Below are 26,316 nucleotides of genomic sequence, written 5' to 3' on the forward strand. Positions count from 1 at the left end.
GGAGGTGTTAGCTGGCTCTGATATATAAACCCCGCTTGCCTTGGTCCAGAAGCATTCTCTCCTGACATTTCACCCACATCTAATGCAGGCATCCTCAGAGGCTGTGAATTCTGTTTGAAACTAGGCAAGTGAGGTATATTTATATATCTGTGGAATGTCCAGGGTGGGAGAAAGAACTCCTGTCTGTTGGAGGCAAGTGTTAATGTATGTTTTTGAGGGAAGTCTAAAAAGCAGCCAAGCCTTGAAGCTGCAAGGCTATTCAATGCTAATGAAGGTGATCAATTGCAGCAGTCACACTTGCCTCAAACAGACAAGAGTTCTTTCTCCCACCCTGGACATTCCACAGATATATAAACCCCGCTTGTCTTGGTCCGGAAGAATTCCCTCCTGACGTTTTGGCCACATCTATGGCAGGCATCATCAGAGGTTGTGAGGTTTGTTGGAAACTAGGCAAGTGGGGTATATTTACATATCTGTGGAGTGCTCAGGGTGGGAGAAAGAACTCTTGTTTGTTTGAGGCAGGTGTGAAAGCAGCCAAGCCTTGAAGCTGCAAGGCTATTCAATGCTAAGCAAGGTAGTCAACATTCACACTTGCCTCCAGCAGACAAGAGTTCTTTCTCCCACTCTGGACATTATTTATTTATTTATTTACAGTATTTACATTCCGCCCTTCTCACCCCACAGGGGACTCAGGGCAGATTACAATGTACATATACATGGCAAACATTCAATGCCATAGACACACAACATATATAGACAGACACACAGAGGCTATTTAATATTCCAGCTTTTTCATGAGGGTATTCTTGCCACCAGGGGAGCTGTTGCTTCACCGTCCATTTATGACACTGATGAAGTACTTCCTCATTCTTTGCATGCTTGCTGGAGATTTTTATGGCATTGTAAATTAGCCTCCCCGCATAAGCGGTAACTAAATTTCCTACTTGACAGATGCAACTGTCTTTCGGGCTGCAAAGGTCGACAACAAGCTACACAAATAGGTCGGAAGCTCACTCCGACCCGCGATGGCTTCCAACTCATGACCTTTTGGTCTGTAGTGATCTTAATGCAGCTGACTCCCAGCCAGCTGTGCCACAGTCCCCGTGCATTATTTCACAGATATATATATATATATATATATATATATATGTATACCTCACTTGTCTAGTTTCAGCAGACCTCACAATCTCTGAGGATGCCTGCCATAGATGTGGGCGAAAGGTCAGGAGAGAATGCTTCTGGAACATGGCCATACATCGAGGGAAAACTCACAGCAACCCAGTGATTCCGGCCATGAAAGCCTTGGACAACACATTGAAAAAAGAGGGCTTTGCTGGGGAGAGACTCCTGAGTGGTGGTTCTTGAGAGTGGGTGCCTCCTCGTTCCCAGTCATTCCCCTTTAAACCCGGACTCCTCCTCCTCCTCTTCTTCTTCCTCCTCTCCCCCCCCCCCCTCCAATCTCTTCCTCCTCCTCCTCCTCATCTCCGCCAGCGAGGAGCAGGCTCAGCCGAAGCCCACAACCTGTTTGTTGCTCTCCTTCCTCCGCTCAGCTCCCCACCTGCCTCTCCTTTCCTCTCCTCTCCTGCCATCTGCTCTTTCCCTCTTCTCCTCACCTTCCTCATTTCGGTTCTTTTCCCCCTCCCTCCACTCACCGCCGCCTCACCCAATCCATCCATCCCTCTATCCATCCATCCACACCCTTCTTTCTCCATCTCCTCTACCTTCCTCTGAATCCTTTCAACTCCCGCCTGCCCATCAACCTTTCTCTTCCTTCTTCCATCATTTCCCTTCTCTTTCTACCTACCTGCCTTATTTATTCCTTCCTTCGTTTGTCTGCCCCCTTTCCCCATCGTCCTTTCTCCAGCAGCCTTCTCTTCTCCTTCCCCCTTTCCTTTCTCCATCCTTTTTCTTCCCTTTTCAGTCAGTTCCTCTCTCTTTCCACCTGCCTTCCTCCTCCTTTCCTTCCATCTCTCATTTAATTGGGTTGCCTCTTTCCTTATCCTTCTTTCTCCGGCTCCTTCACCTTTATTTGCCTATCCTTTCCTCCCCTTCTCCTTTCATCTCCCCATTCTTCTCCTTCTTCCCTTTTCTATCAGTTCCTCTCCTCTTTCCACTTTCCTTCCTTCTTCTTTCCTTCCATCTCTCCCTCTATTACTTTGCCGCTTTCCTTTTCTTCCTTTCTCCAGCTCCTACACCCTTTTTTGCCCATCCTTTCCTCCCTCTCTTCCCTCTCCCCATTCTTCTCCTCCTTCCTTTTTCTATCAGTTCCTCTCCTCTTTCCACCTGCCTTCCTCCTCCTTTCCTTCCATCTCTCCCTCCATTACTTTGCAGCTTTCCCTTTCTTTCTTTCTTTCTTTCTTTCTTTCTTTCTTTCTTTCTCCTGCATTCTTCTTTGCCCATCCTTTCTTCCCTTCCTTCCTTCCTCCTTTCCTCTTCCTTCAGCTCCTCTCTCTTTCCACCTGCCTTCTTCCTCCTTTCCTTCCATCTCTCCTTCAGTTGGTTTGCTTCTTTCCTTATCCTTTTTTCTCCAGCTCCTGCACTTTACTTTACCCATCCTTTCCTCCCTCTCATCCTTTCTCTTTTCCTCTTCCCATTCTTCTCCTTCTTCCTTTTTCAATTAGTCCCTTTCTCTTCCCACCTGCCTTCCTTCCATCCATCCATCTCTTCCATCCCCTTTCCTCATCTTTTTTTGTCTCCAGTCCCTGTATCCTTCTCTTTGAGCATCCTTTCCTTCCTCCTCTTCCCATCCCTTCTTCCCTCTTCATCCCCCTTTTTGCTTGTCTTTCCTGGGCACTTGGGCATCTCTGCCAGGGGGCACCCCACCATGGCACTGCTGAGCTCCCCGACTGAGACTGAGTGCTTGACCAAGCCACTTTTCTGCCGGAAGGGGGCACTTCGCCAGAAGGTCATCCATGAGGTGAAGAGCCACAAATTCACAGCCCGCTTCTTCAAGCAGCCCACCTTCTGCAGCCACTGCACGGACTTCATCTGGTGAGAGAAACCCCATCCTGGCATGCCACTTCTTTCTTTCCACCGAACCCCTCTCTCCCTCCCTCCAGCCCTCTGGCTTTGACTTGATCACATTTGAATGCTGTTTATACAGACTGAGCATCCCTTATCCAGATTTCTGAAATTGTCCAAAAATCCAAAATTCTCCACATAGGTGGCTGAGATAGTGGAACCTGAAAATCTCCCAAACTCCCAAATTGGTTCTTCACATGGGTGGCTTTTTATTTCATATCAGGGGCGACTTGAGAAACTGGTGTGAGGGAATTTGCCATCTGCAAGGACCTTTCCCAGGAGATGCCCGGATGTTTTGATGCTTTACCATCCTTGTGGGAGGCTTTTCTCATGTCCCTCCATGGGGAGCTGGAGCTGCCAGAGGGAGCTCATCCGTACTCTCCCCGAATTCAAACCTCCAACCTGTTGGTCTTCAGTCCTGCCAGCACAAGGGTTTAACCCATTGTGCCACATGGGTGGCTGAGATAGTGGGACCAGACATTCTCCAAAACTCCCAAATGGTTTGATGTAGTGGCAACCTTAGGAGCCCCCGATGGTGCAGTGGGTTGAACTGCTGAGCTGCTGAACTTGCTGACCAAAATATCGGTGGTTCAAATCCAGGACAGTGGGTTGAAATGCTGAGCTGCTGAACTTCCTGACCAAAATGTTAGTGGTCAGGCTGTTAACCCCAGCTTCTGCCAACCTAGCAGTTCAAAAACATGCAAATGTGAGTAGATCAATAAGTACTGCTCACACAAAAAGGTTGGCAGTTCAAATCCGGGGAATGGGGTGAGCTCCCGCTGTTAGCCCCAGCTTCTGCCAACCTAGCAGTTCGAAAACATGCAAATGTAAATAGATCAATAGGTGCCACCCCCACAAAAGGTCGGTGGTTGGAATCCAGGGAGTCGGGTAAGCTCCCGCTGTTAGCCCCGGCTTCTGCCAACCTAGCAATTTGAAAACATGCAAATGTGAGTAGATCAATAGGTATCGCTCCCACATCGCCGGCTCTTCGGCTTAGAAATGGAGGTGAGCACCACCCCCCAGAGTCGGACAAAACTAGACTTAATGTCAAGGGAAAACCTTTATCTTTTAGTGGCAAACTTTGCTTCTGATGTTTCACTGTCCACAGGCTTTGTTTCATGCATCAAATTGTTAAAAATATTATGTATAAAATTTCCTTCATTCTATGTATATCTTATTACATACATAAAAGGAAATACAGGTGTTCCAAAATCTAAAATCCCAAACACTTCTGGTCCCAAGCATTTCGGCTAAGGGATTTCCAATCTGCTTCCCCACTTCAACAACCCAATGGTCCATGTCTGTACTGAGAACAGCCTTATGTATACTCAAATCTACCTGCCTATGTTCTATGTGTCAACACACAGCTGGTTCAGAACAGAACTCAATATCTTTGGGTTTTATTTTGAAAAACTTTTTTTTAAAGTCAGGTTTATATGGATGTGAACATAGTCTTGAGCCATGCTTGCTGAATTATCTCAAACCAGAATGGTGCTTTGTAGGATTTCTAGTGGAGGAATGTTCCTCTTCTCTGTAACAAGTGAAACACAAAATGAATGATGCAAAAGTATGTTTTCTGCCCATCCTGAGCTGACCAGCAGATTCTCTCTAGGTCAGGCATGGGCAAACTTTAGCCCTCCAGGTGTTTTGGACTTCAACTCCCATAATTCCTAACAGCCTATCGGCTGTTAGGAATTATGGGAGTTGAAGTCCAAAACACCTGGAGGGCTAAAGTTTGCCCATGCCTGCTCTAGCTTCAAAGCTCCTTATTGACCCAAAGGCAATGTCTTTCCTAGCATTGTTGTGTATTTTCCAGGCTGTATGGCCATGTTCCAGAAGTATTCTCTCCTGACATTTCGCCTGCATCTATGGCAGACATCCTCAGAGGTTGTGAGGTTTGAAAGAATGCTTCCAAAACATGGCCGTACAGCCCGGAAAACACACAACAACCCAGTGATTCCGGCCACGAAAGCCTTTACAATGTCTTCCCCACCTTTTCAGATTTTCTGTAATAAGGAAAAATGATGGAAGAATCCGTGTGTGAAACGTAGGGAAGGTTGCAAATCGAGGAGTATGTTTCCTGTACCTCTCCTGTGATGAGGCAGGACAATTGCACAACTTACAAAAAAAATGTCCAGAGGCAAGTTCTGCCCTCCTTCTTAACTCCGAGGGAATCGGCACTGTGGATTTGTCCTTACTTTGCCCCCTTACTGACAATGCCAAGGTTCAAACTGAGGATTTTGTACATGCGGCTGTATTAAGAGTTTCTTTCCTATCATCTCTACTGACATAGTATAATCCTGTTGTTTTAATCCATTTCTCTGAAGCTCAACAGATAATAGGTTGCTTCTCTATAATCCTAAGAATATAACCCATAACTGTCCTAGTCTTATCATCCTTTAACTCCCTGTCAGTCCTTCTCCCTTTCTAGGTTCTGTATATAGAATGTTTCCATTAGCCACATAATGGCCTAGCAGGTTCAAGGTCTGGCTTCTTACTGCCTGGGGGAATCCTTCTGGTAGCCAGAGGAAACCATGAAAATGAACAAAATCTGGTTACCAGTATTTTAAAAAACCCTCTAAAATCATAACAGTAAATTAAAAACAGGGGAATTCCAGACAAAAAACTATTAAGGTAAAGGTAAAGGTTGTCCCCTGACATTAAGTCCAGTCATGTCTGACTCTGGGGTGTGGTGCTCATCTCTATTTCTAAGCCGAAGAGCCAGTGTTGTCTATAGACACCTCCAAGATCATGTGGCCGGCATGACTGCATGGAGCGCCGTTACCTTCCCGCCAGAGCAGTACCTATTGATTTACTCATATTTGCATGTTTTCAAATTTCTAGATTGGCAGAAGCTAGGGCTGACAGGGGAAGCTCACGCTGCTCCCCGGAAACAAACCTGCGACCTTTTGGTCAACAAACTCAGCAGTTCAGCACTTTAACCCACTGCGCCACCGGGGGCTCCAAAAAATCAATTAGGGCCAGCTAATTACCTCCCAACAAAGGATTCCCCCAGGCAGTAAGAAGCCAGAGCTTGAAACTGCTAGGCTATTAAATACTAATCAAGGTGGCCAATTGAAACATTTACACCTACCCCAAACAGACAAGAGTTCTTTCTCCCACTCCCATTCCACAGATATATAAACCTAGTTTCCAACAGACCTCACAAGCTCTGAAGATGCCTGCAATAGATGCAGGTGAAACGTCAGGTGAAAATGCTTCTGGAACATGGCCATACAGTCCAGAAAACGCACAACAACCCTTATGAAAGCTTCTTTTTCATAATTCATTACCCTATACCAGTTCGGTATTTTGGAGCAATAACCCAAACAGAGAACTCGGAAAGAGAAGAAAGACCAAAGGTTCCTCTGCCTTGTTCTATCATCCTATCTTTGTCCCCATCATTGTTTTGTTTCTATCCTAAAACCATGTATGTATGTTGTATCCTGTCCTTTTAGTAAAATCTCAGATGTCAAGGAAGGAAATTCTGCAATCGGAGATGAAATGTGTCAGAATATGTTATGCAAATTTGCTGTATTTGCATAAGATGCCTAGTTCTGGAGAATTCATCACATTTTTTTGGTGATTCAGCTGTGGAAATCATTAGAACTTTTATGGGAACAATGTGACGATGGATGGGGGTGAGCAGAAGGGAGGCGTGGAGATATGACAAGACAAACTCGCTTACTTTTTCTAACGTAGACTGCAAAGCCCAAGATGTCGAACCCCACACTAGAAATGGCCCTGAATTTATTTAGCCATCGCCCCTTGAATCCCTGATTCTTATCCTTGATCAAGACCTGATGTTCTAAGAAAAACATTATTGATGGCACGTATCTATCTCTTTAGAATTTGCACTTTTTTCGTGTCAGGAGGGACTTGAGAAGCTGCAAGTTGCTTCTGGTATGAGAGAATTGGCCACCTGCAAGGACGTTGTTCAGGGGAAGCCCTGATGTTTTACCATCCTGTGGGTGGCGTCTCTCATGTCGCTGCATGAGAAGCTGGAGCTGACAGATGGGAGCTCACCTTGCTCCTCGGATTTGAACTGCCGACCTTTCGATCAGCAGTCCTGCTGGCACATTGCACTACTGTGGGCTCCTAGAATTGGCACTCTCATGTCTAGATACATTCAGCTCATCTGAAGAGATATCCTTGGTCATGACTTTCTGTTCAAATGTTTTTTTGTTCCCAATTATCCCAAATTTAGGACTTTTGTCCCATGGTGCCTAATTCTGAGGCCAAGAGGTATGCTGTGTAGTAGATTTGCTGTGTTTGTAACCTGTCAAATGATGCTCCATCTCTCCATTCAAAACATCCATGGGGAAAATGTAGAGGTCAGCTGAAATCACGGGATAAATGTGGATATCTTGTCATTTAAATATATATATATATTACATAAACAAATACATTGTTGGAATATAGATCCCTGCTGCCTAATAGTATTTGCAGCTTTTTATATTGCTCCCTGGCAATTTCAGCTTTCATGGTGGGTATGACGCTCACGAAATAACAACACTATGCTTTATACTTCTAAAGAACGGGCCATTATTATTGCCGTATCTCTCTCTCTCTCTCCCCACCTCTGCCTTTCTTGCCCTCTCTTTTGAGACCATATTAGAGGGTTCCTATTTGCTGCCTCCACAAGCTCCTTTTCGCAAACATATTCTTTTTCGACCCATTCCTGAAGGCAGTAGGAGTGATGGAAATTTGATCCGACACACAATTTTGCCATCTCAAAGAACAAGCAAGAAGCCCGCCTCATAATACATTTTTCTGCTTATTATGAGCAGAGATTCTGAAGCATGAACAATCTATAAAAACCCTACTGCAGGAGGTGGCAAACCTTCAGCTCTGAGGATACTCTAACAACATTCTTCAAGGATTCGGAGTGGATAAATTGCTATGAACAGACAAAGAGAAAATTGTATTACTTCTGAGACTGAGTAGAGAACATAAGAGCTCAAGGAGGAAATAATTTTTTGGTTACAGTTTCCTAATCGCATAGTTCCCTCTTAATTACTTTATACCTGTATGTACGCTTATCTGTGACCATTGTGTTCCTCCAACTCCACTACTTTCAACCATTCATTGGTTACCTTATTGTCAGATCAAGAGCTTTCCTCCCAACACCTGTTTGATGATACCTTTCTTACCTCTTTCAAGTCCCTTCCAAAACCTCATATTTTCCATGATGTCTATGGCACAACCCTGTAACTCAGCGTTTCTCAACCTGGGGGTTGGGACCCTGGGGGGGGGGGGGGTTGCGAGGGGATACCAGAGGGGTTCAGTTCCCTCGTTGGTGGTGTTCAGAATGCTCTTTGATTGTAAGTGAACTATAAATCCCAGCAACTACAACTCCCAAATGTGAAGGACTATTTTCCTAAAACTTTTCCTAAAACTCCACCAGTGTTCACATTTGGGCATATTGATACTTGGTATTGGTACCAAGTTTGATCCAGATCCATCATTATTTGAGTCCACAGTCCTCTCTGGCTGTAGATGAACTACAACTCCAAAATTCAAGGTCAGTGCTCACCAAAACCTTCAACTATTTTCTGTTGGCCATGGAAGTTCTGGGTGCCAAGTTTGATTCATTTCCATCATGGTGGAGTTCAGAATGCTCTTTGAATGTAGGTGAACTATAAATCCCAGCAACTACAACTCCCAAATGACAAAATTAACCCCCCCCCAGCCCCACCAGTATTCAAATTAGGGCGTATCGGGTATTTGTGCCAAATTTGGTCCAGTGAATGAAAATACATCCTGCACATCAGATATTTACAGTACGATTCATAACAGTAGCAAACGAAAATAATTTTATGGCCGGGGATCACCACAATATGAGGAACTGCATTAAGGGGTCGCGGCATTAGGAAGGTTGAGAAACACAGCTGTAACTGCTTCCCCTCCTAAAGCTAAGCTTCATTGAAAGGGCAAGGAATCTATGATACTCCAAATTTTGTTTACTGGGACCGATGAGCCCTAGAAGATTCCAGCAACATCTGGCGTGTCACAATTTCTCTCTGTTTGCTTTTAAACATGCGACTAAAATCCAATGCTTATTTGCACCTAATCACCACCCTCCCTTTTTTGTGTCAAAATTTAGACTTTAATCTCCTTACAGTAGAGACCTGTCTTCTTTGCCTCCATTGCAAAATGCCTTTAAGTCTGACTTATGATGACCCTATGCTTGGCAAGATTTATTCAGAGGAGGTTTGCTACTGTCTTTTCTCTGAATCAGGGAGAATATTTCTTGCCCTAAGTCACCCAGTGAATAGGTTTCAAACCCTGGTCTCATAAATCCTAGTCCAGTTTGTGAGCCACTGCACATTGGCTCAAAACAAGTAAACAAAAATTATCCAGAATAAGGAATCAAAGGTTCAGGAATGTTGTGTAGTCCTGGAATCTGAGAGTGTAAACAAACAGAGACTATTTCAAAGCCAAATGCAATCTAGCTCAGGCTTTAATATGATGGGGATTGTTTGTCCCTTCTGCTTTTACTATGATGCCAGGACTGTTGTTAGGTCTTTAATATGGTGGGAAATAAATTTTCCCTTCTGCTTTTATTACGATGCCAGGACTGTCATTAGGTGGGTGAAACGGCCAGCATTGGTGGCAGATTCTGAGTGTCAGGTGTCGCAGTGATGCCTTCGCAGGACAGAACAGTGTGGACTACATACCCAGCTAAATACTGTTCAGAATAGCTGACTTTCCTCAGGTGTGGTGGAAGACACTATCTCTTGACAATACTGAATGAAGGTTTAACACTCCGCTCGGCTTCTATATATGTTGAAAAGGACACCATCTTGTCTTTCATCTCAGGCAGCCAAATGTCTTGGGGCTGCCGTTGGGCATCTTTATTCCAGGTCAGGCTGTACCATTCCCTTCCCCACAGGAATGCCCCATTAACAGGGCTGGTCCTACCTACTGCTAGGTAGAATGAGGCAGCTGATGTTAGGTAATACGAAAGGGCATCAAATTATTAATGTATTACTATTGTGTTTTTACTTTCAGGTAGAGGCACTGAAGGGATTTTCTTCTTCAGATGTCAAATTAAACCAGGGATTCCTCCATTTTTGGTCTGGCAGTTAAATGTCTTGAACTGTCCCTGCTGATTAGAATTGATCCTAACACTATTGATACTAATAAACAATATGTAAAGCACAAGTATCCAGAGAATGCAGTGCCCAAAAATACAGATGTGAGCACTGAACATAGGTGGGTTTAACAAGAGTTTAGACCCCCATCTTGAAGGAGGATGGATGTGTTGATTGGTCTGAGCTATGAAAGTTACTTTCAGTCCAGAGGTAGTTTTCACCTGAATAAGAGTTACAAAGAATTGGAAATAAGGAACCAACTGCAACACAATAGTTGATGAAACACATCAATTTATGTGTTGTCAAAGGCTCAAACAGACAAGAGTTCTTTCTCCCACCCTGGACATTCCACAGATATAAAAACCCCACTTGCTTTGTTTCCAACAAACAACACAACCTCTGAGGATGCCATACATGTGGGTAAAACATCAGGAGAGAATGCTTCTGGAACATGCCATACAGCCCGGAAAACCCACAGCAACCCACATCAATTAGTATTCTGTTTGTGAACTTCTCAGGGGCTGCTGGCTGGTTGTTGGAGGAAGGAAAATCCTCCTCTTTGGATCTATATTTTTGTGAAAAGGCAGAGAGGAAACAGGTTGGTTTCACAGAGAATCTCAATAATATAAAGAGATTCAGCAAATGTTGCTGCATGGAACAATTCAGTATCCGAGTCAGCCAGCCATGAGATTTTCCAGGATGTTCCCTCCCTATTCCTCTCCTCTTTCTGTTTTCCCTCCCTGTCAACAGATATTTGGTGGCTACTGAATCATGTTCTGTCCTCGTTGCAAGGTTTACCTCTTGCTTTCTGAGTTTTTTTTACAAGGGGAAAAAGGTATTTCTGCACATCTTGAGAGTTACTCCACACACTGATACCTACCCCTTGCATTTTCCAGGGTGGACGGGGCTGTTTTTGCTACAGAGCTTTTCATATGAACCACCTTAATTTGGTATTGAAGGGATAGTGATAGGTTTATCCACATATGGATGGATTTTGGAATGCAGGATGATCATTAACTTACTGGAGATACAATATTGCTTATATTATGGGTATATGCATGCATGTGTATTTTGTTTTAAATTGCCTTCTCATCCTTTCTCACGCATGGTCACCCCCTTCATCCTCATAACAGCCTTGTGAAATCAATTGGCTTATGAACCAGCGAATGACCCACTGCTCATATTATACTTTCCAGATAATTAGGAATGAAAATACATAGCTCTCCATTGCTAAATCCAGTTGAATTAGAGAAGGGATTCTGTAATTTGGATAAAATTGAGATTTCACTACTGCTGCTACCTTTCTCTTTTAATTCAAAAACTGCCAGCATTCAAAACACTGCTCTACATGGTTAATTCAGCAGAGGGAGGGGAAAAGAGAGGAAGGGGAAAATCACTGCCCTTCTGAACATGAGGAAGAACTTCCAGACTGGGAGAGCCGTTCAGCAGTGGAACTCTCTGCCTCGGAGCATGGTAGAGGCTCCTTCTTTGGAAGCTTTTAAACAGAGGCTGGATGGCCATCTGTCAGGGGTGATTTGAATGCAATATTCCTGCTTCTTGGTAGGGGGTTGGACTGGATGGCCCACGAGGTCTCTTCCAACTCTTTGATTCTATGATTCCCAGTAGTCTCAGGCAAAAGCAAACTGCTGTGGCATCTCGTAGAATATGTGTTCTTCCTTATTGCATGGCTACATGTGTCCGGTTTTCATGTCCAAAATACTGGAGGATCCATGTGTCATGTTGCCTAATTAAAACCATCTCTCCAAAGTTTGTATTTACCACAAGAAACAAATATTAGAAGTAATAGTATATTACACTATAAGACTAAGGAGAGAGGGCAATTTTCATTGGATATGTTGTGTACTCCTCTTCTAAGAAGGAGGTGGTAGAATAGGAGGCCGAAGATGTAGTGATTTAGGGCCAAGTGCTGAGGAGGAAGAAGAGGGCAAGTTCCTAACTCTCAGGAACGCCGATGGGCAGAAGAAGAAAGGAGAAAGTCAGCTAGAATTGCTGCAAGGATGCTGAGCAATCAGACCCCGCCTTAGGAATGCCTGTGCTGGGAGCTGAGGGCTATAAATCAGCAGTAAAGCAAGTGGTCAATGCTGGCAGCAACCATTCTACTCAGTGCTTCTGTGCTCCGGTTTTCTTGCTTGCAGCTCCAGCAAGTGCCTCACAAAGACTTTTTGCTAAAGACTCCGATTTCATGTCTGCTGCTAGACTTTTGTTTTGCTTTTGGGATTTTCCTTCTGCTCCTTTGCTGCTGTTTGTTAGAGTATTATCCTTTTGCTGATGTAAAGCTTTTTTAGTCGCTTTAACCCTTGCTGTAAGGCTGTTTCTGGGGCAAAACAGCACAGGGTAAGTGCTTATTGTATTCATATGTTTTTGTATTTTGGCGTGTTGTTGTTTGCATTTCGGTTTTTATTTTATTGCATTTTATTTTATTGTAATTTGTTGTTTGGGCTTGGCCTCATGTGAGCCGCCCCAAGTCCCCGTTGGGGGAGATGGTGGCGGGGTATAAATAAAGATTATTATTATTATTATTATTATTATTATTATTATTATTATTTCCATATAACTGGATTGTACATTGCGTCCCCTTGGCTAACCTTGTTCCTTGTGTAGCTGCCCAGCAAAATGGTTTGTGATTGTGTAGCTGCCCAGCAAAATGGTTAACGGTACTGTTCGGACAAGCAAGCAGACAACAAATAAAGACTCTTTCCAAGGAATAATCCTGCATGGTGGGGAGAAAGACTGTTGGAAGGGGTGTCAAACTCTGTTTGAAGTCATATGAAAAGGCAGCTGTGTGCCAGCTTGTGGGGAAACCTGGAGCGTTGGCACCCGCACCCCCACAGCATCAGGCGTTAGTGTCAGGCGGAGACAAAATATGCTAAACCCCTCATCTCTGCTTGTGACTCAGAGGGCACCACAGTCTTTATAATAACTAGCTCTCATGACATTTCTGTTCCCCAGTGGGGATGGGTCTGTCAGGGTCTGCTGCACAGGCATCGTATCTCAACCTGATACTTGTTTTGTTCTTTTTAAATGTATGAGTTACTTCCATAGGCTAGTTTATGAAAGTAAACTTACTACTACTACCACTACTACTACCACTACTACTATTTATTATTATTATTATTATTATTATTATTTGTAATAATAATAATAATAAGAATAAGAACAACACTTTATTCCTATTTTGCCCTTCTTCCCAAAGGGACTCAGAGTGGATTACTGTATATAAAGCAGATACAGGCAAACATTCAATGTTACAGTCACATACAATGAGATAAACAAACACAGACAAAGGCAAAGGGCTTCTCCTTTTATTTCCGGCTCATCTCTGGCTCTGGGGGAAGTGCTCCTCTTTATTTCCAAGCTGAAGAGCCTGTGTTGTCACCTCCTGGTCGTGCGGCTGGCATGATTTCTTGGAGCATCTTTTTGCCTTTTCCCACTCACATTTCTACTCACATTTGCATGTTTTTGAACTGCTAGGTTGGCAAGAGCTAGGGCTAACAGCAGGAGCTCACCCCATCCTGCGGATTTGAACTGCCAACCTTCAGGTCAGCAGTTCAGCAACACAAGGGTTTAACCCATGCCCCACCGTGGCAGTAGTTATACCTGTCTTTTCTTTCTTTCTTGAGATCCAAACATATAAAAGACAGTAAACATAACAAATAAAATAAAAAATACTATATAAACATTACAATATAAATATAGCAATACAGCACAGATTGGAAGTTATTAAACAGTTAGCTTTGTGACTTTTAGCTCTCTTTTCCCAGTCATGAAGATATAACCAGAAAGAGTGGTAGTGGTTTGAGTGGCAGATGAGGAGACCCACATTTGACTATGGAAACCCACTGGGTGATGTTGACAAGTTACATTATCTCAGTCTTGGAGAAAGGCAGTGGCAAATCTGCTCTGAACGAATCTTGTCAAGGAATGTTCCCATTTGGGTTAGTATAAGTTGGAAATGACTTGAAGACACACCTCAACAACTAGATTACCTGACAACTGTAGTTTAACAGGGAGGGACGTCACTTCTTTTGTAAGGTGACTGAAACTTTAATAGTTATTGGAGTAAGATCTCAGAAGGATGCTCTGGTTTTGCCTTTCACACCTCTCTTATAGGTTAAATCCTTGTGCCAGCAGGACTGCTGACCAACAGGTCAGCGGTTCGAATCTGGGAAGAGTGGGTTGAGCTCTCTCTGTCAGCTCCAGCTCCCCATGTGCAGACATGAGAGAAGCCTCCCACAAGGATGGTAAAACATCAAACATCTGGCGTCCCCTGGGCAACATCCTTGCAAATGGTCAATTCTCTTACACCAGATGCGACTTGCAGTTTCTCAAGTTGCTCCTAACATGAACAAAAGCCCTCTTATACTTATACTTATACTTTTATATCACAAGGCAACACTGTGGTGGGATGATGGTGATTCTATTCCACTTTATAAAAAGACCCCCTGTCACCACAGAACCCATATTTGTAATCTCTTTGGTGACTGGGAAAAAGTGCTAAGTCCTCCAGATAATGTTATGGTATGCTTCTCACAGTTGTTATAGAGTTATGTTGAAAGTACATTCCTAGAGAACATACCTCTCAGGGAATTTCTACACAGTGTGGAATGTAACTCACCACATTAAAACAGTGGATGTGGCTGTTAATGAGACATGATGCATTATCACAAGATGTCTACGCTCTACACCACTGGAGAAGTATACTGTTTAGTCGGTATTGCACCACCTAACATCCATCGGGAAGTAGAAGCCTATAATGAAAGGACCAAGGCATTGACATTTCCTGCCCATCCTCAGTTCAGATATCAGCCAGCAAGCCAATGCCTTAAATCAAGAAATAGCTTCCTAAGATCTACAGGCATACTCGCAGGAACACTTCAGCAAGCAAGAGTCCAAAAGTGGCAAGTTAAAACCCTGAACCTCAATCAGTGGCTTATGAGAAACTCCTTTCTGGGCACACAGAAGACTGGGCGACTTAGAAAGTGTTGAATAGGCTGCGTTCTGGCACCACGAGATGCAGAGCTAACCTTAAGAAATGGGGCTACAAAGTTGAGTCCGCGACATGCGAGTGTGGAGGAGAACAAATCAAAGATCACTTACTACAATGCAGCCTGAGCACTGCCACATGCACAATGGAGGGTTTTCTTACAGCAACACCAGAGGCATTTGAAGTGGCCAGCTTCTGGACAAAATAAATTTAGTATAATGCCAAGTTTGTAATTTTTTTTGTGGTTTCTCTATACATTATAACTCAATTCACTTCTGACATGATTAATAAATAAAATAGGGAATTTCTAGATCCTATGATATACTATCATACAAATCTAGCAGTTCAAAAACACACAAATGTGAGTAGATCAATAGGTACTGCTTTGGCGGGAAGGTAATAGCGTTCCATGCAGTCATGCCGGCCACATGACCTTGGAGGTGTTTGCAGACAACACTGGCTCTTCGACTTAGAAATGGAGATGAGCACCAACCCCAAATCGGACATGACTGGACTTCATGTCAGGGGAAAACCTTTACCTTTACCTATGATATACTGGGAGTGGTCAGATAATTTAATGGTGTTTGGCCATGTCCATGGTTTCAGGTAGCTATAGGAGTTCCCGGTGATGCAATGGGTTAAACCCTTGTGCCGACAGGACTGCTGACCAACAGCTCAGTGATTTGAATCTGGGGAGAGCACGGATGAGCTCCCTCTGTCAGCTCCAGCTCCCCATGTGAGAACATGAGAGAAACCTCCCACAAGGATAGGCATTCTCTGGGCAACTTCCTTGCAGATGGCCAATTCCCTCACACCAGAAACGACTTGCAGTTTCTCAAGTCACTCCTGATACAAAAAAAATGTAACTGTGGTCCAGACTGGAATGTATTCCCAAAGATATAATGCTCTTTCTATTTAAAAAAATCAACTAAGAGGCAATTATTCTAGTTACACAGTATAAACGGGAAAGTAAACAGTGTTCTGACAGTTACTAACCAACTACACCTACAAATGTCTGCTGTCATGCGGAAGATGGGAGTGAGCTTGTTTTCTGACTAGAACACAAATAAATAGAGGCGAGATTCCCACCTCAACGTTAAGAAGACTTATCTTGCAGGATGGAGGACTGTCCTTTTCGGAGGCTTTTAAAATAGAAGTTGGATGACTGTCTCTCAAGAGTGCTTTAGTTTATGTGTTCCTACATGAGGTTGGACCAGGTGGACCTTGTGGTCTCTTCCAATTCTTATGATTCAGTGAAGTTCAGCTGCAGAGGAAGAGCGAGCGCAGTTCCTATGAGGATGACTAAGATTACAGTCCTAGAAATGAGGCTGACTGCCTTTTGTGAGGCTTGTTTCAAGTACACATGCATAAGACTGGATTATAAAAAGAAGAATGGTTTGCTAGAGGTTGGAGAAAAGAGGAGCACATTCAGTCGGGAACAAAGAGGAACGGCTGGCTCATTTTTTCTTGGAAAGATAGAATCTGAGTTATCACACACTGGCTTGACCCAGCCTTTGAAGTCTTATTGAAACCAAATGTGAAACCCTTAGCCCAGATTTGTTTTTGATCTTAAGATAACAGGTGTGCTCCGTCTCCCAGGAGACTGGTTTGCCTTACCTTACAGTTGCTTGAAGTTGCTCCCCCTTGCATTTTCTCCCAGGGTTGCTGCAGCTCTGCAAGAGCCCTGAAAGTTAACAGTTTTAGAGACTGGAAAGCCAGCCTGCAGGCCTCTTTGCAACTATTGGCCTAAAGAGCAGTTCTTTGGGTTTAGAGCCCGCCCCTTCTCCTGGGCTTGAGATCTCCATTTTGGAATCTCCCCTGCCTCTTTCAGTTTAGAGCAGCGTTTCTCAACCTGGGGGTCGGGACCCCTGGGGGGGTCGTGAGGGGGTGTCAGAAGGGTTGCCAAAGTCCATCAGAAAACACAGTATTTTCTGTTGGACATGGGGGTTCTGTGTGGGAAGTTGGTGGGGTTCAGAATGCTCTTTGATTGTAGGTGAACTATAACTCCCAGCAATGTCAACTCCCAAATATCAAGGTCTATTTCCCCCAAACTTCACCAGCGTTCTCAAGGTCTATTTTCCCCAAACTCCACCAGCATTCACATTTGGGCATATTGAGTATTCTTGCCAAGTTTGGTCCAAATCCATTATTGTTTGAATCCATAGTGCTGTTTGGATGTAGGTGAACTACAACTCCCAAACTCAAGGTCAATGCCCACCCAATCCTTCCAGTATTTTCTGTTGGTGATGGGAGTTCTGTGTGCCAAGTTTGGTTCAATTCCATTGTTGGTGGAGTTCAGAATGCTCTTTGATTGTAGGTGAACTATCAATCCCAGCAACTACAACTCCCAAATGACAAAATCAATTCCCCTCCAACCCCATCAGTATTCAAATGTGGGCGTATCAGGTATTTGTGCCAAATTTGGTCCAATGAATGAAAATACATCCTGTACATCAGATATTTACATTACGATTCATAACAGTAGCAAAATTACTGTTATGAAGTAGCAACAAAAATAATGTTATGGTTGGGGGTCACCACAACGTGAGGAACTGTACTAAGGGGTCGCGGCACTAGGAAGGTTGAGAACCACTGGTTTAGAGGAAAGACTTCAGACGTGTTGATGGTCAGGCAGGTAGCTTTGGAAAAACCATTGCAAAAACTATTGAGTTAATATAGATAGTAATTGAGTATTAAGCTATATTGAGATATCATAGATAGCTTAATTGAGAAGATTGAGTTATATAGTTATATAGAGAGAGATTTCACTGCTTTGTCTCCAGAACTAACCTTAAGCTATAGATAGGGAAAAAACCTGCTTTTTTCTAACCATAACAGCTTAGGGTTAGGGTGAAAAGATTCCAGGATCTTCTCTACCTTCTGGGGAAAAGTCAACTCAGTGACAGGAGGAAAAGAGAAAGAAAGAATATCTCTGTGGTTTCATCTATTGACTGTTTGTTTGTAACTTTGATAAGCTGTGCCAAGTTTGCAAGGACTTTGAATAAATAAATATCCTTTTTAGATGTTTAAAACCAGTAATAGCCTCAGTTGCTGAGTGTCTCAAGCTTCTCAAGAAAGACACCCGCAGTTCGCTCAGACATAGAGAGAAGCACGTTGCAGTTTTATTTTTTATAGCATCTGGGTGGACGGCACAAAGTGGAAGGGCATATATGGTTGATGAGGCTTCCTCAGCCAAGCATGACGATCCAGAACTACTGCTGTGAATTGGTCTTTCAAGTAAATCCGAAGTCACTACAGATGGGTCCATACACACCGGGGTGAATCACGCTCTTTCCGACTCCTGCCAGATAATGAGCAAGTCTGTTGCATTATGCACTAGCTGATGCTCCTGAGCCATTTTGAAGGGCAGCCCCATGTAGAAACAGCACATCAGAAAACAAAATGAGAGACTACTGTTTGTATTAGAAGTGGCAACGAAACGAAGCATCTCTCTCGATACCATTTTATTTCTCTATCAAAATGCCCGTTCTGCACCTTGTTAGACTGCCAACACAGTGTATCTAGACTCTGGATATTTGCTAGATTGTGTTGGAGAGAGAGCAAAAAACGTGACTTGAAGGGACAAAAAACCTGTGCAGGTTTTAAAAATATAGACATTTGGAAAATGTACATTATCATGCTATAGTCCTGAACCCGAGAATGTCAGTGGGAAACTGAGAAACTGACAGGTTTTCACATCCCTATTGTGCATTTCAAATCTATGCATCCATCACTTTATTTATATCCCATATTTCTCATAAACAGGAACAAATCAGCCTACAAAAAGCATACAGTTATAATAAAGGGAGATGTAGCTGAAAACATAAGAACTGTGAGATTAAAATAAAAACAGAGTGAAAACTGCGGAAAATATAGAGTATGTCCTTTGTATCCACAAGGGATATGTTTTCAGACTTCATGTGGATTCCTAAAAACATGGATAATAGCAAACCCTCTTGAAATGAAAGACTTCTGACTCATAGAGTCATGTTAGAGGCTCTAGAACAGTGTTTCTCAACCTTCCTAATGCCATAAAGTTCCTCATATTACGGTAACCCACAACCATAACATTATTTTCATTGCTACTTCATTACTGTAATTTGGTACGGTTATGAATTGTAATGTAAATATCTGATATGCAGGGTGCATTTTCATTCACTGGAACAAATTTGACACAAATACTAAATACTCCCAAATTTGAATACTGTTGGGGTTGGGGGAGGGTGTGTGATTTTATCATTTTGGGAGTTGTAGTTGCTGGGATTTATAGTTCACCTGCAGTCAAAGAGCATTCTGAACTCCATCAACGATGGAATTGAAGCAAACTTTGCATACAGAACTCCCATGACCAACAGAAAATACTGGAAGGGTTTAGTGACCATTGATCTTGAGTTTTGGAGTTGTAGTTCACCAACAGCCACAGAGCACTGTGTACTCAAACAATGATGGATCTGGACCAAACTTGGCACAAATACTCAATATGCCCAAATGTGAACACTGGCGGAGTTTGGGGGAAATAGGCCTTGACATTTGGGAGTTGCAGTTGCTGGGATTTATAGTTCACCTACAATCAAAGAGCATTCTGAACTCCAACAATGGAACTGAACCAAACTTTGCACACAGAGCTCCCATGATCAACAGAAAATGCTTGGAGTTTTTGGTGGGTATTGATCTTGAGTTTTGGAGTTGTCATTCACCTACAGCCAGAGAGCGCTGTGGACTCAAACAATGATGGATCTGGGCCAAACTTGGCACATATACGCAATGTGCCCAAATGTGGACACTGGTGGAGTTTCGGGAAAATAGACCTTTGGGAATTGTAGTTGCTTGGATTTATAGTTCACCTACAATCAAAAAGCATTCTGAATGCCACTAACGATAGAATTGGGCCAAACTTCTCACACAGAAATCACATGATCAAGAGAAAATACTGAGTTTTCTGATGGTCTTTAGCGACCCCTCTGTCACCCCCTCGCGACCCCCAGGTTGAGAAATGCTGCTCCAGAAAATGCCTGAAGGGGACATATTTTGTTGGACATGGATCAAGGAAACCACCAATACAGGAGTTATAGTGTACTTTTAAAATTAAGATTGAAATTAATACAGCACCTCAATGCCTTCTCTACTTAAAAATTAATTCCCAAAAGCTTGCTGGAGCAGAAAGGTCTTGACCTGCTGCTATGAAGACGGTAAAGAAGGAGCCATCCTATCATCCATAGGGAGGGAGCTCCAAAGTGTGGAAAACGTCACAGAGGCAACCATATTCCCACAAAACATGGCTTGAAGGCAGTAAGAATTGCTTCCTCTGCACATCTTAGATCCTAGACAGGCTCGGGTGGGAAGATATGGTTCTTCAAATAGACTGGACCAGCCTGACCTGAGTCTCAGGGTGCGTCTACTCTGTAGAATTAATGAATTTTGACACCACTTTAACCACTATGGCTGAATGCTATGGGACAGTGGGATTTGTAGTTTGGTGATGCGCCTCTCAGGCAGAAAATGTTACAGACTTTATAAAATTGCAGGTCCCATGATTCCATAGCACTGAACAATGACAATTAATGTGGCATCAAACTGCATTAATTCTACAGTGCACTTACTTACTTAGGCGATCCCTCGTTGTCCGAATAGGATTGTTTTCCAAGATCGCCGTATTGGCGATGGGTACGTAGGTGACTGTGGAGCCCTATTCTTGACCTGCATTTTCTCTCGCAGTAAGAGCATCAGTTTCCAGGTGGAAGGCGGTCCCGGTCGGGGTTGGTTTGATGTGCCTTCCTCTTGGCATGTTTCTCTCTTTCGCCCTCCATTCGCGCTCCTTTAAATTCTACAGCATTGCTGGTCACAGCTGACCTCCAGCTGGAGCGCTCAAGGGCCAGGGCTTCCCAGTTCTCGATGTCTATGCCAGAGTTGTTAAGGTTGGCTTTGAGCCCATCTTTATATCTCTTTTCCTGTCCTCCAAGATTCTGTCTTCCTTTCTTGAGTTCAGAGTAGAGTAATTTCTTTGGGAGACGGTGGTCGGGCATTCGGACGATGTAGCCGGTCCAGTGGAGTTGATGGCATAGGAGCATCGCTTCAGTGCTGGGGGTCTTTGTTTCTTCCAGCACGCTGATATTTGTCCATTTGTCCTCCCAAGAGATTTGCAGGATTTTTTAGGAGTTAACGCTGATGAATCATTCTAGGAGTTGCATGTGATGTCTGTAGATAGTCCACATCTCACAGGCATATAGCAGGGTTGGGAGGACAATAGCGTTATAAACAAGCACCTTGGTATCCCTATGGAAGTCATCAAAATGTGGCATCAAACTGCATTAATTTTACAGTGTAATTGTACCCACAGTCTTGTACTCATACCACTGATGGCCTATTGCAACTGCAGTTGTTCTAAGGGTTATGGTCAAAGTCTAAGTGGGTACTGAGAGCACAATGAAATCAATAAACAGCCTTTTCCCACACAAGGAGCAAGCTGCAGAACCCTAGATGTAAATATAAACTCCCTGGGGTTCAGGGCAGCTGTGCCTGAATTTGCAGAATGAATCAAAATGCAAAGCCGTTGCTAAGCAGAAGTCAGCATTGCTAAAAGGGTGCATGGTTCATAGGTAGGTTTAGCTGAAACATAGGAGATCACACCCTCTAACATTTTGCAGAAGAAATCCAGGACAGCTGTGGCCAAACTACATCAGGGTGCGGTCAAGCTGGGCAGAGCAAAAACACACCAGCCAGGCCAAACTGGGACAATTTGCTTTTTCCTGAAACTACTGGGCAAGGTTTCATACCACCTTTTCTATCTCCTGCTGCTTAATTATTTGATTGCAAACTATCTTAGTACTTTGATTTCAGGTTGCAGCAATTGAGGATAACTGAGTATGAAAGGAGAAAGTAGGCCAGTGTTTCTCAACCTGGGGGTCGGGACCCCTGGAGGGGTCGCAAGGGGGTGTCAGAGGGGTCACCAAAGACCACCAGAAAACACAGTATTTTCTGTTGGTCATGGAGGGTTCTGTGTGGGAAATTTGACCCAATTCAATCGTTGGTAGGGTTCAGAATGCTCTTTGATTGTAGGTGAACTATAAATCCCAGCAACTACAACTTCCAAATGTCAAGGTCTATTTTCCCCAAACTCCACCAGCACTCATATTTGGGCATATTGAATATTTGTGCCAAGTTTGGTCCAGATCCATCATTGTTTGAGTCCATAGTGCTCTCTGGATATAGGTGAACTACAACTCCCAAACTCAAGGTCAATACCCACTAGACCCTTCCAGTATTTTCTGTTAGTCATGGGAGTTCTGTGTGCCAAGTTTGATTCAATTCCATCGTTGGTGGAGTTCAGAATGCTCTTTGATTGTAGGTGAACTATAAATCCCAGCAATTACAACCCCCCGCAGGGCAAAATCAATACCCTCCCCCAATCCACCAGTATTCAAATGTGGGTGTATTGGGTATTTGTGCCAAATTTGGTCCAGTGTATGAAAATACATCCTGCATATCAGATATTTACATTTCTATTCATAAGAGCAGCAAAATGACAGTTATGAAGTAGCAATGAAACTAATTTTATGGTTGGGGGTCACGATAACATGAGGAAGCGTATTAAGGGGTCGTGGCATTAGGAAGGTTGAGAACCACTGAAGTAGGTGGACAAGACAGAAGTGGATGACTGAGGATTAATTGGGCTGTACCTGCCAAACTGAGACAATTGGAGAGTATGGGGTCATTTAAACTGTGTGTTGTCCAATTTCCCCAGCTTCTTCTAAAATGGGGAAGGAGGGTGTGTGTGTGTTTGACTTCCCAGTCAGCTAGGGCAAAAGCAAACTGCTGCAGTCCATCCAGCCTTGTGTGTGGTTTTCCTCATTAATAACTTCTGCCATCTTAGCCTCCTGTGATGTTTCTTGGCCACATGTGTTCCAGTTTTCGCTTTTGAAATGTTGAAAAGGATGTGGTTTGATCTGCAGACATCACAAGCAAGGGAAACCTTTCAAGGCATGGAGAGAAATGCTATCATCTTGCTTCAGAGCAAGCTGCTGTTAGAAGCAAGCAGGTCAATGAGACCCCCCCCTCCCCCCCGCCACACACACTTCCACATCTATTTTAATACTGTTTTCCAAGATTATGTGTGCACTCCAGCAAAATTCAAATGTGGGGCACACATCTGGCAACATGTAGATTTGGAAATACAAAAAATGCACTTCTGTATCCTAACACACACCTGCCCCTATTTTTAAAAGAAGACAATTAATCAACATGGTAGGAGGAAATTATGTTAAATCCACATGAATCCCCCTTTTTCCCTGAAGGGTGAAGTTGTTGAATGCATGATGATATCAGTAAGTATGAGACTAACATTTTCCATTTCCTTTGTTGTGCAAGCCAGCTTTTTCACTTGTCTCCAAGGCTCTTATTAATCTTGAATATAGGCTTGAGTTTGAAATAACAACAGTAACAAGGCAGTAAGAAGCCAGGCCTTGAAACTGCTGGGCCATTAAATACTAATCAAGGTGGCCAATTGAAACATTCTTGAACAGACAAGAGTTCTTTCTTCCACCCTGGACATTACAGAGATATATAAACCCAATTTTCTTACAACAGACCTCACAACCTCCGAGGATTCCTGCCATAGATGCGGGCGAAACGTCAGGAGAGAATGCTTCTGGAACATGGCCCTACAGCCAAAAAACTCACAACACCCCAGTAACAACAACAATCCTGCTTTTCTCTCTAGACTGAGACCCAAAGCGGATTCGAGACCCAAGGCTGGAAATATTAGCCTTTCAAATTACAACTCCCAAAATCTGGGTTGTTGTAGGTTTTTCCGGGCTATATGGCCATGTTCTAGAGCAGGGGTCTTCAAACTAAGGCTCGGGGGCTGGATACGGCCCTCCAAGGTAATTTACCTGGCTCTCATTCAGGGTCAACCTAAGTCTGAAATGACTTGAAAGCTCACAACAACAACAACAACAACAACAACAGCAACAACAGCAACAACAACAATCCTATCTCATCAACCAAAAGCAGGCCCACACTTCCCATTGAAATATTAATACGTTTATATTTGTTAAAATTGTTCTTCACTTTAATTATTGTGTTGTTTTTTAAGTGTTTTTGTGCAGCCTGCATAGGAATTCATTCATTTTTTTCAAATTATAATCCATCCCTCCAACAGTTTGGGGGATTGTGACCTGGCCCACTGTTTAAAAAGTTTGAGGACCCCTGTTCTAGAGGCATTCTCTCCTAATGTTTCGCTTGCATCTATGGCAAGCATCCTCAGAGGTATTGCCATAGATGCAGGCGAAACGTCAGGAGAGAATGCCTCCAGAACATGGCCATATAGCCCGAAAAAACCTACAACATACCAGTGATTCCGGCCATGAAAGTCTTCGACGGTACTCCCAAAATCCATTATCCTGCACAGCATTGGCATGGTTAAGGAATTCTGGGCATCATAGTAAAAAGATAAATAAATAACTGTACCACACACACACACACCAGAATAAGCTATGGACTCTCACAAATCTTGTTGCCTAACAGAGGAGACACTCGTCTAGAATTTGTATAATGTGTATAATGTGTATTAAGGGAGCTTCCTTTATCACAATACAATTGCAATGATAAGAAACAAAGACTTCCCCTTACCAAATGATGTGTCTGCCTACACTCAGTTTACACTCTACTATCATTAACTACCTGATTTTTATATCTTTAATGTGACAGATAGGAGTAGCATATTGGAGAGTGTTTGCAGTTTGTAGGAACTTTTAGGGAATTATGAATCCCTTGAGGTGTTACTGCACTGCAAATCCTAGCACTTCTCACCATTATGGTTGCCAGGTATTCCTTATCACAGTCATGGGCAAACTTGGGCCCTGCAGGTGTTTTGGACTTCAACTCCCATCATTCCTAACAGCCTCAGGCCCCTTCCTTTTCCCCTACCACCGCTTAAGCGGCTGAGGGGGAAAAGGAAGAGGCCTGAGGCTGTTAGGAATGGTGGGAGTTGAAATCCAAAACGCCTGCATGGCCCAAGTTTGCCCATGCCTGCCTTATTATAAGGCACGCTCCTTAGTCCAAGGGTTTCCTCAATATCTGACAAGTGTCCCTTATTGTAAGAAGTGTCCCTTATTTGAAAGTTGGGAAACTTTCCCCTTTAGACAGGCTGAAAAAAATTCCATATTTTGGGGGTGAGGACCTTCATTACATTTTTGTATCACATCATGTATGGCAATGGACACTGTGTTAATTTTACAGATACACAGTTGGATACATTCATTGAAATCAATATTTTCATTTGGTGTTTCGGAAGAGCCCAAATTTCCTACCTTTCTGATGGTCAATCTTGCCTGCCATTAATTTCAGCATTGCTAGTTTGATAACCTGGAAGCAGTACTCACCGTTACAAATACTGGTACTGTTTTCATGTCAGGAGCAACTTGAGAATCTGCAAGTCGCTTCTGGTGTGAGAGAATTGGCCATCTGCAAGGATGTTGCTCAAGGGACGCTCAGATGTTTATCATCTTGTGGGAGGCTTTTGTCAAGTTCCTGCATGAGCTGGAGCTGACAGACAGGAGCTCACCCTGCTCCCCGGATTCGAACTGCCACAATGAGAGTTGCATTCCAGCAGTATCGGGAATGCTTTCATATGATAGTCTTCAATATATTGTTGAAGGCTTTCATGGCTGGAATCACTGGGTTGTTGTAAGTTTTTTCGGGCTACATGGCCATGTTTTAGAGACATTATCTCCTGATGTTTCTCCTGCATCTATGACAAGCATCCTCACAACCTCTGAGGATGCTTGCCATAGATGCAGGCGAAACATCAGGAGAGAATGCCTCTAGAACATGGCCATATAGCCCAAAAAAACCTACAACAACCAAAATAGTCTTCCTTTCATACGAATATGTGAAGGGTGTGTGCGTCCAAATCTTATTTTGGGATGTAACTCTTATTTAATCCCCAGATCCTCACTCAATCATCTTCTCCACTTTTATGTCAAATAAGGAATTAAGATTTGCAAAATTGGAATTGGGAAGGGAACAGCGTTCAGCCTTGTTAATCATCATTTAAGTGATCTCGAATCCCTGTGCCTACATTGCTTCTCTGTGGGAAGAAAAGCAGCGGATGGAAAAGCAGCGGCTGCCAGATGTTCTCCTGTCATGAAGCACCTAGCTGTGAAAGTTAAAGTGGTTCTGACAGAAAAAGAGAAG

At 43.3% G+C, this 26,316-nt stretch overlaps 1 protein-coding gene across 1 annotated transcript in view; it reads left to right on the forward strand.

The window, feature by feature from the left end:
• The first annotated feature begins 1,443 nt into the window (after nucleotides 1–1,443).
• Nucleotides 1,444–26,316, forward strand: part of PRKCG (protein kinase C gamma) — an 84,538-nt gene continuing 59,665 nt past the window's right edge. The window contains exon 1 of the mRNA XM_060780416.2: nucleotides 1,444–2,991. Within this exon, the coding sequence (XP_060636399.2) occupies nucleotides 2,825–2,991 (167 nt within the window). The 5' untranslated portion in view covers nucleotides 1,444–2,824. The remainder of the gene's footprint in view (nucleotides 2,992–26,316) is intronic.

This window comes from Anolis sagrei, chromosome 6 (genome assembly GCF_037176765.1).
Source record: "Anolis sagrei isolate rAnoSag1 chromosome 6, rAnoSag1.mat, whole genome shotgun sequence".
Lineage (NCBI taxonomy): Eukaryota > Metazoa > Chordata > Lepidosauria > Squamata > Dactyloidae > Anolis > Anolis sagrei.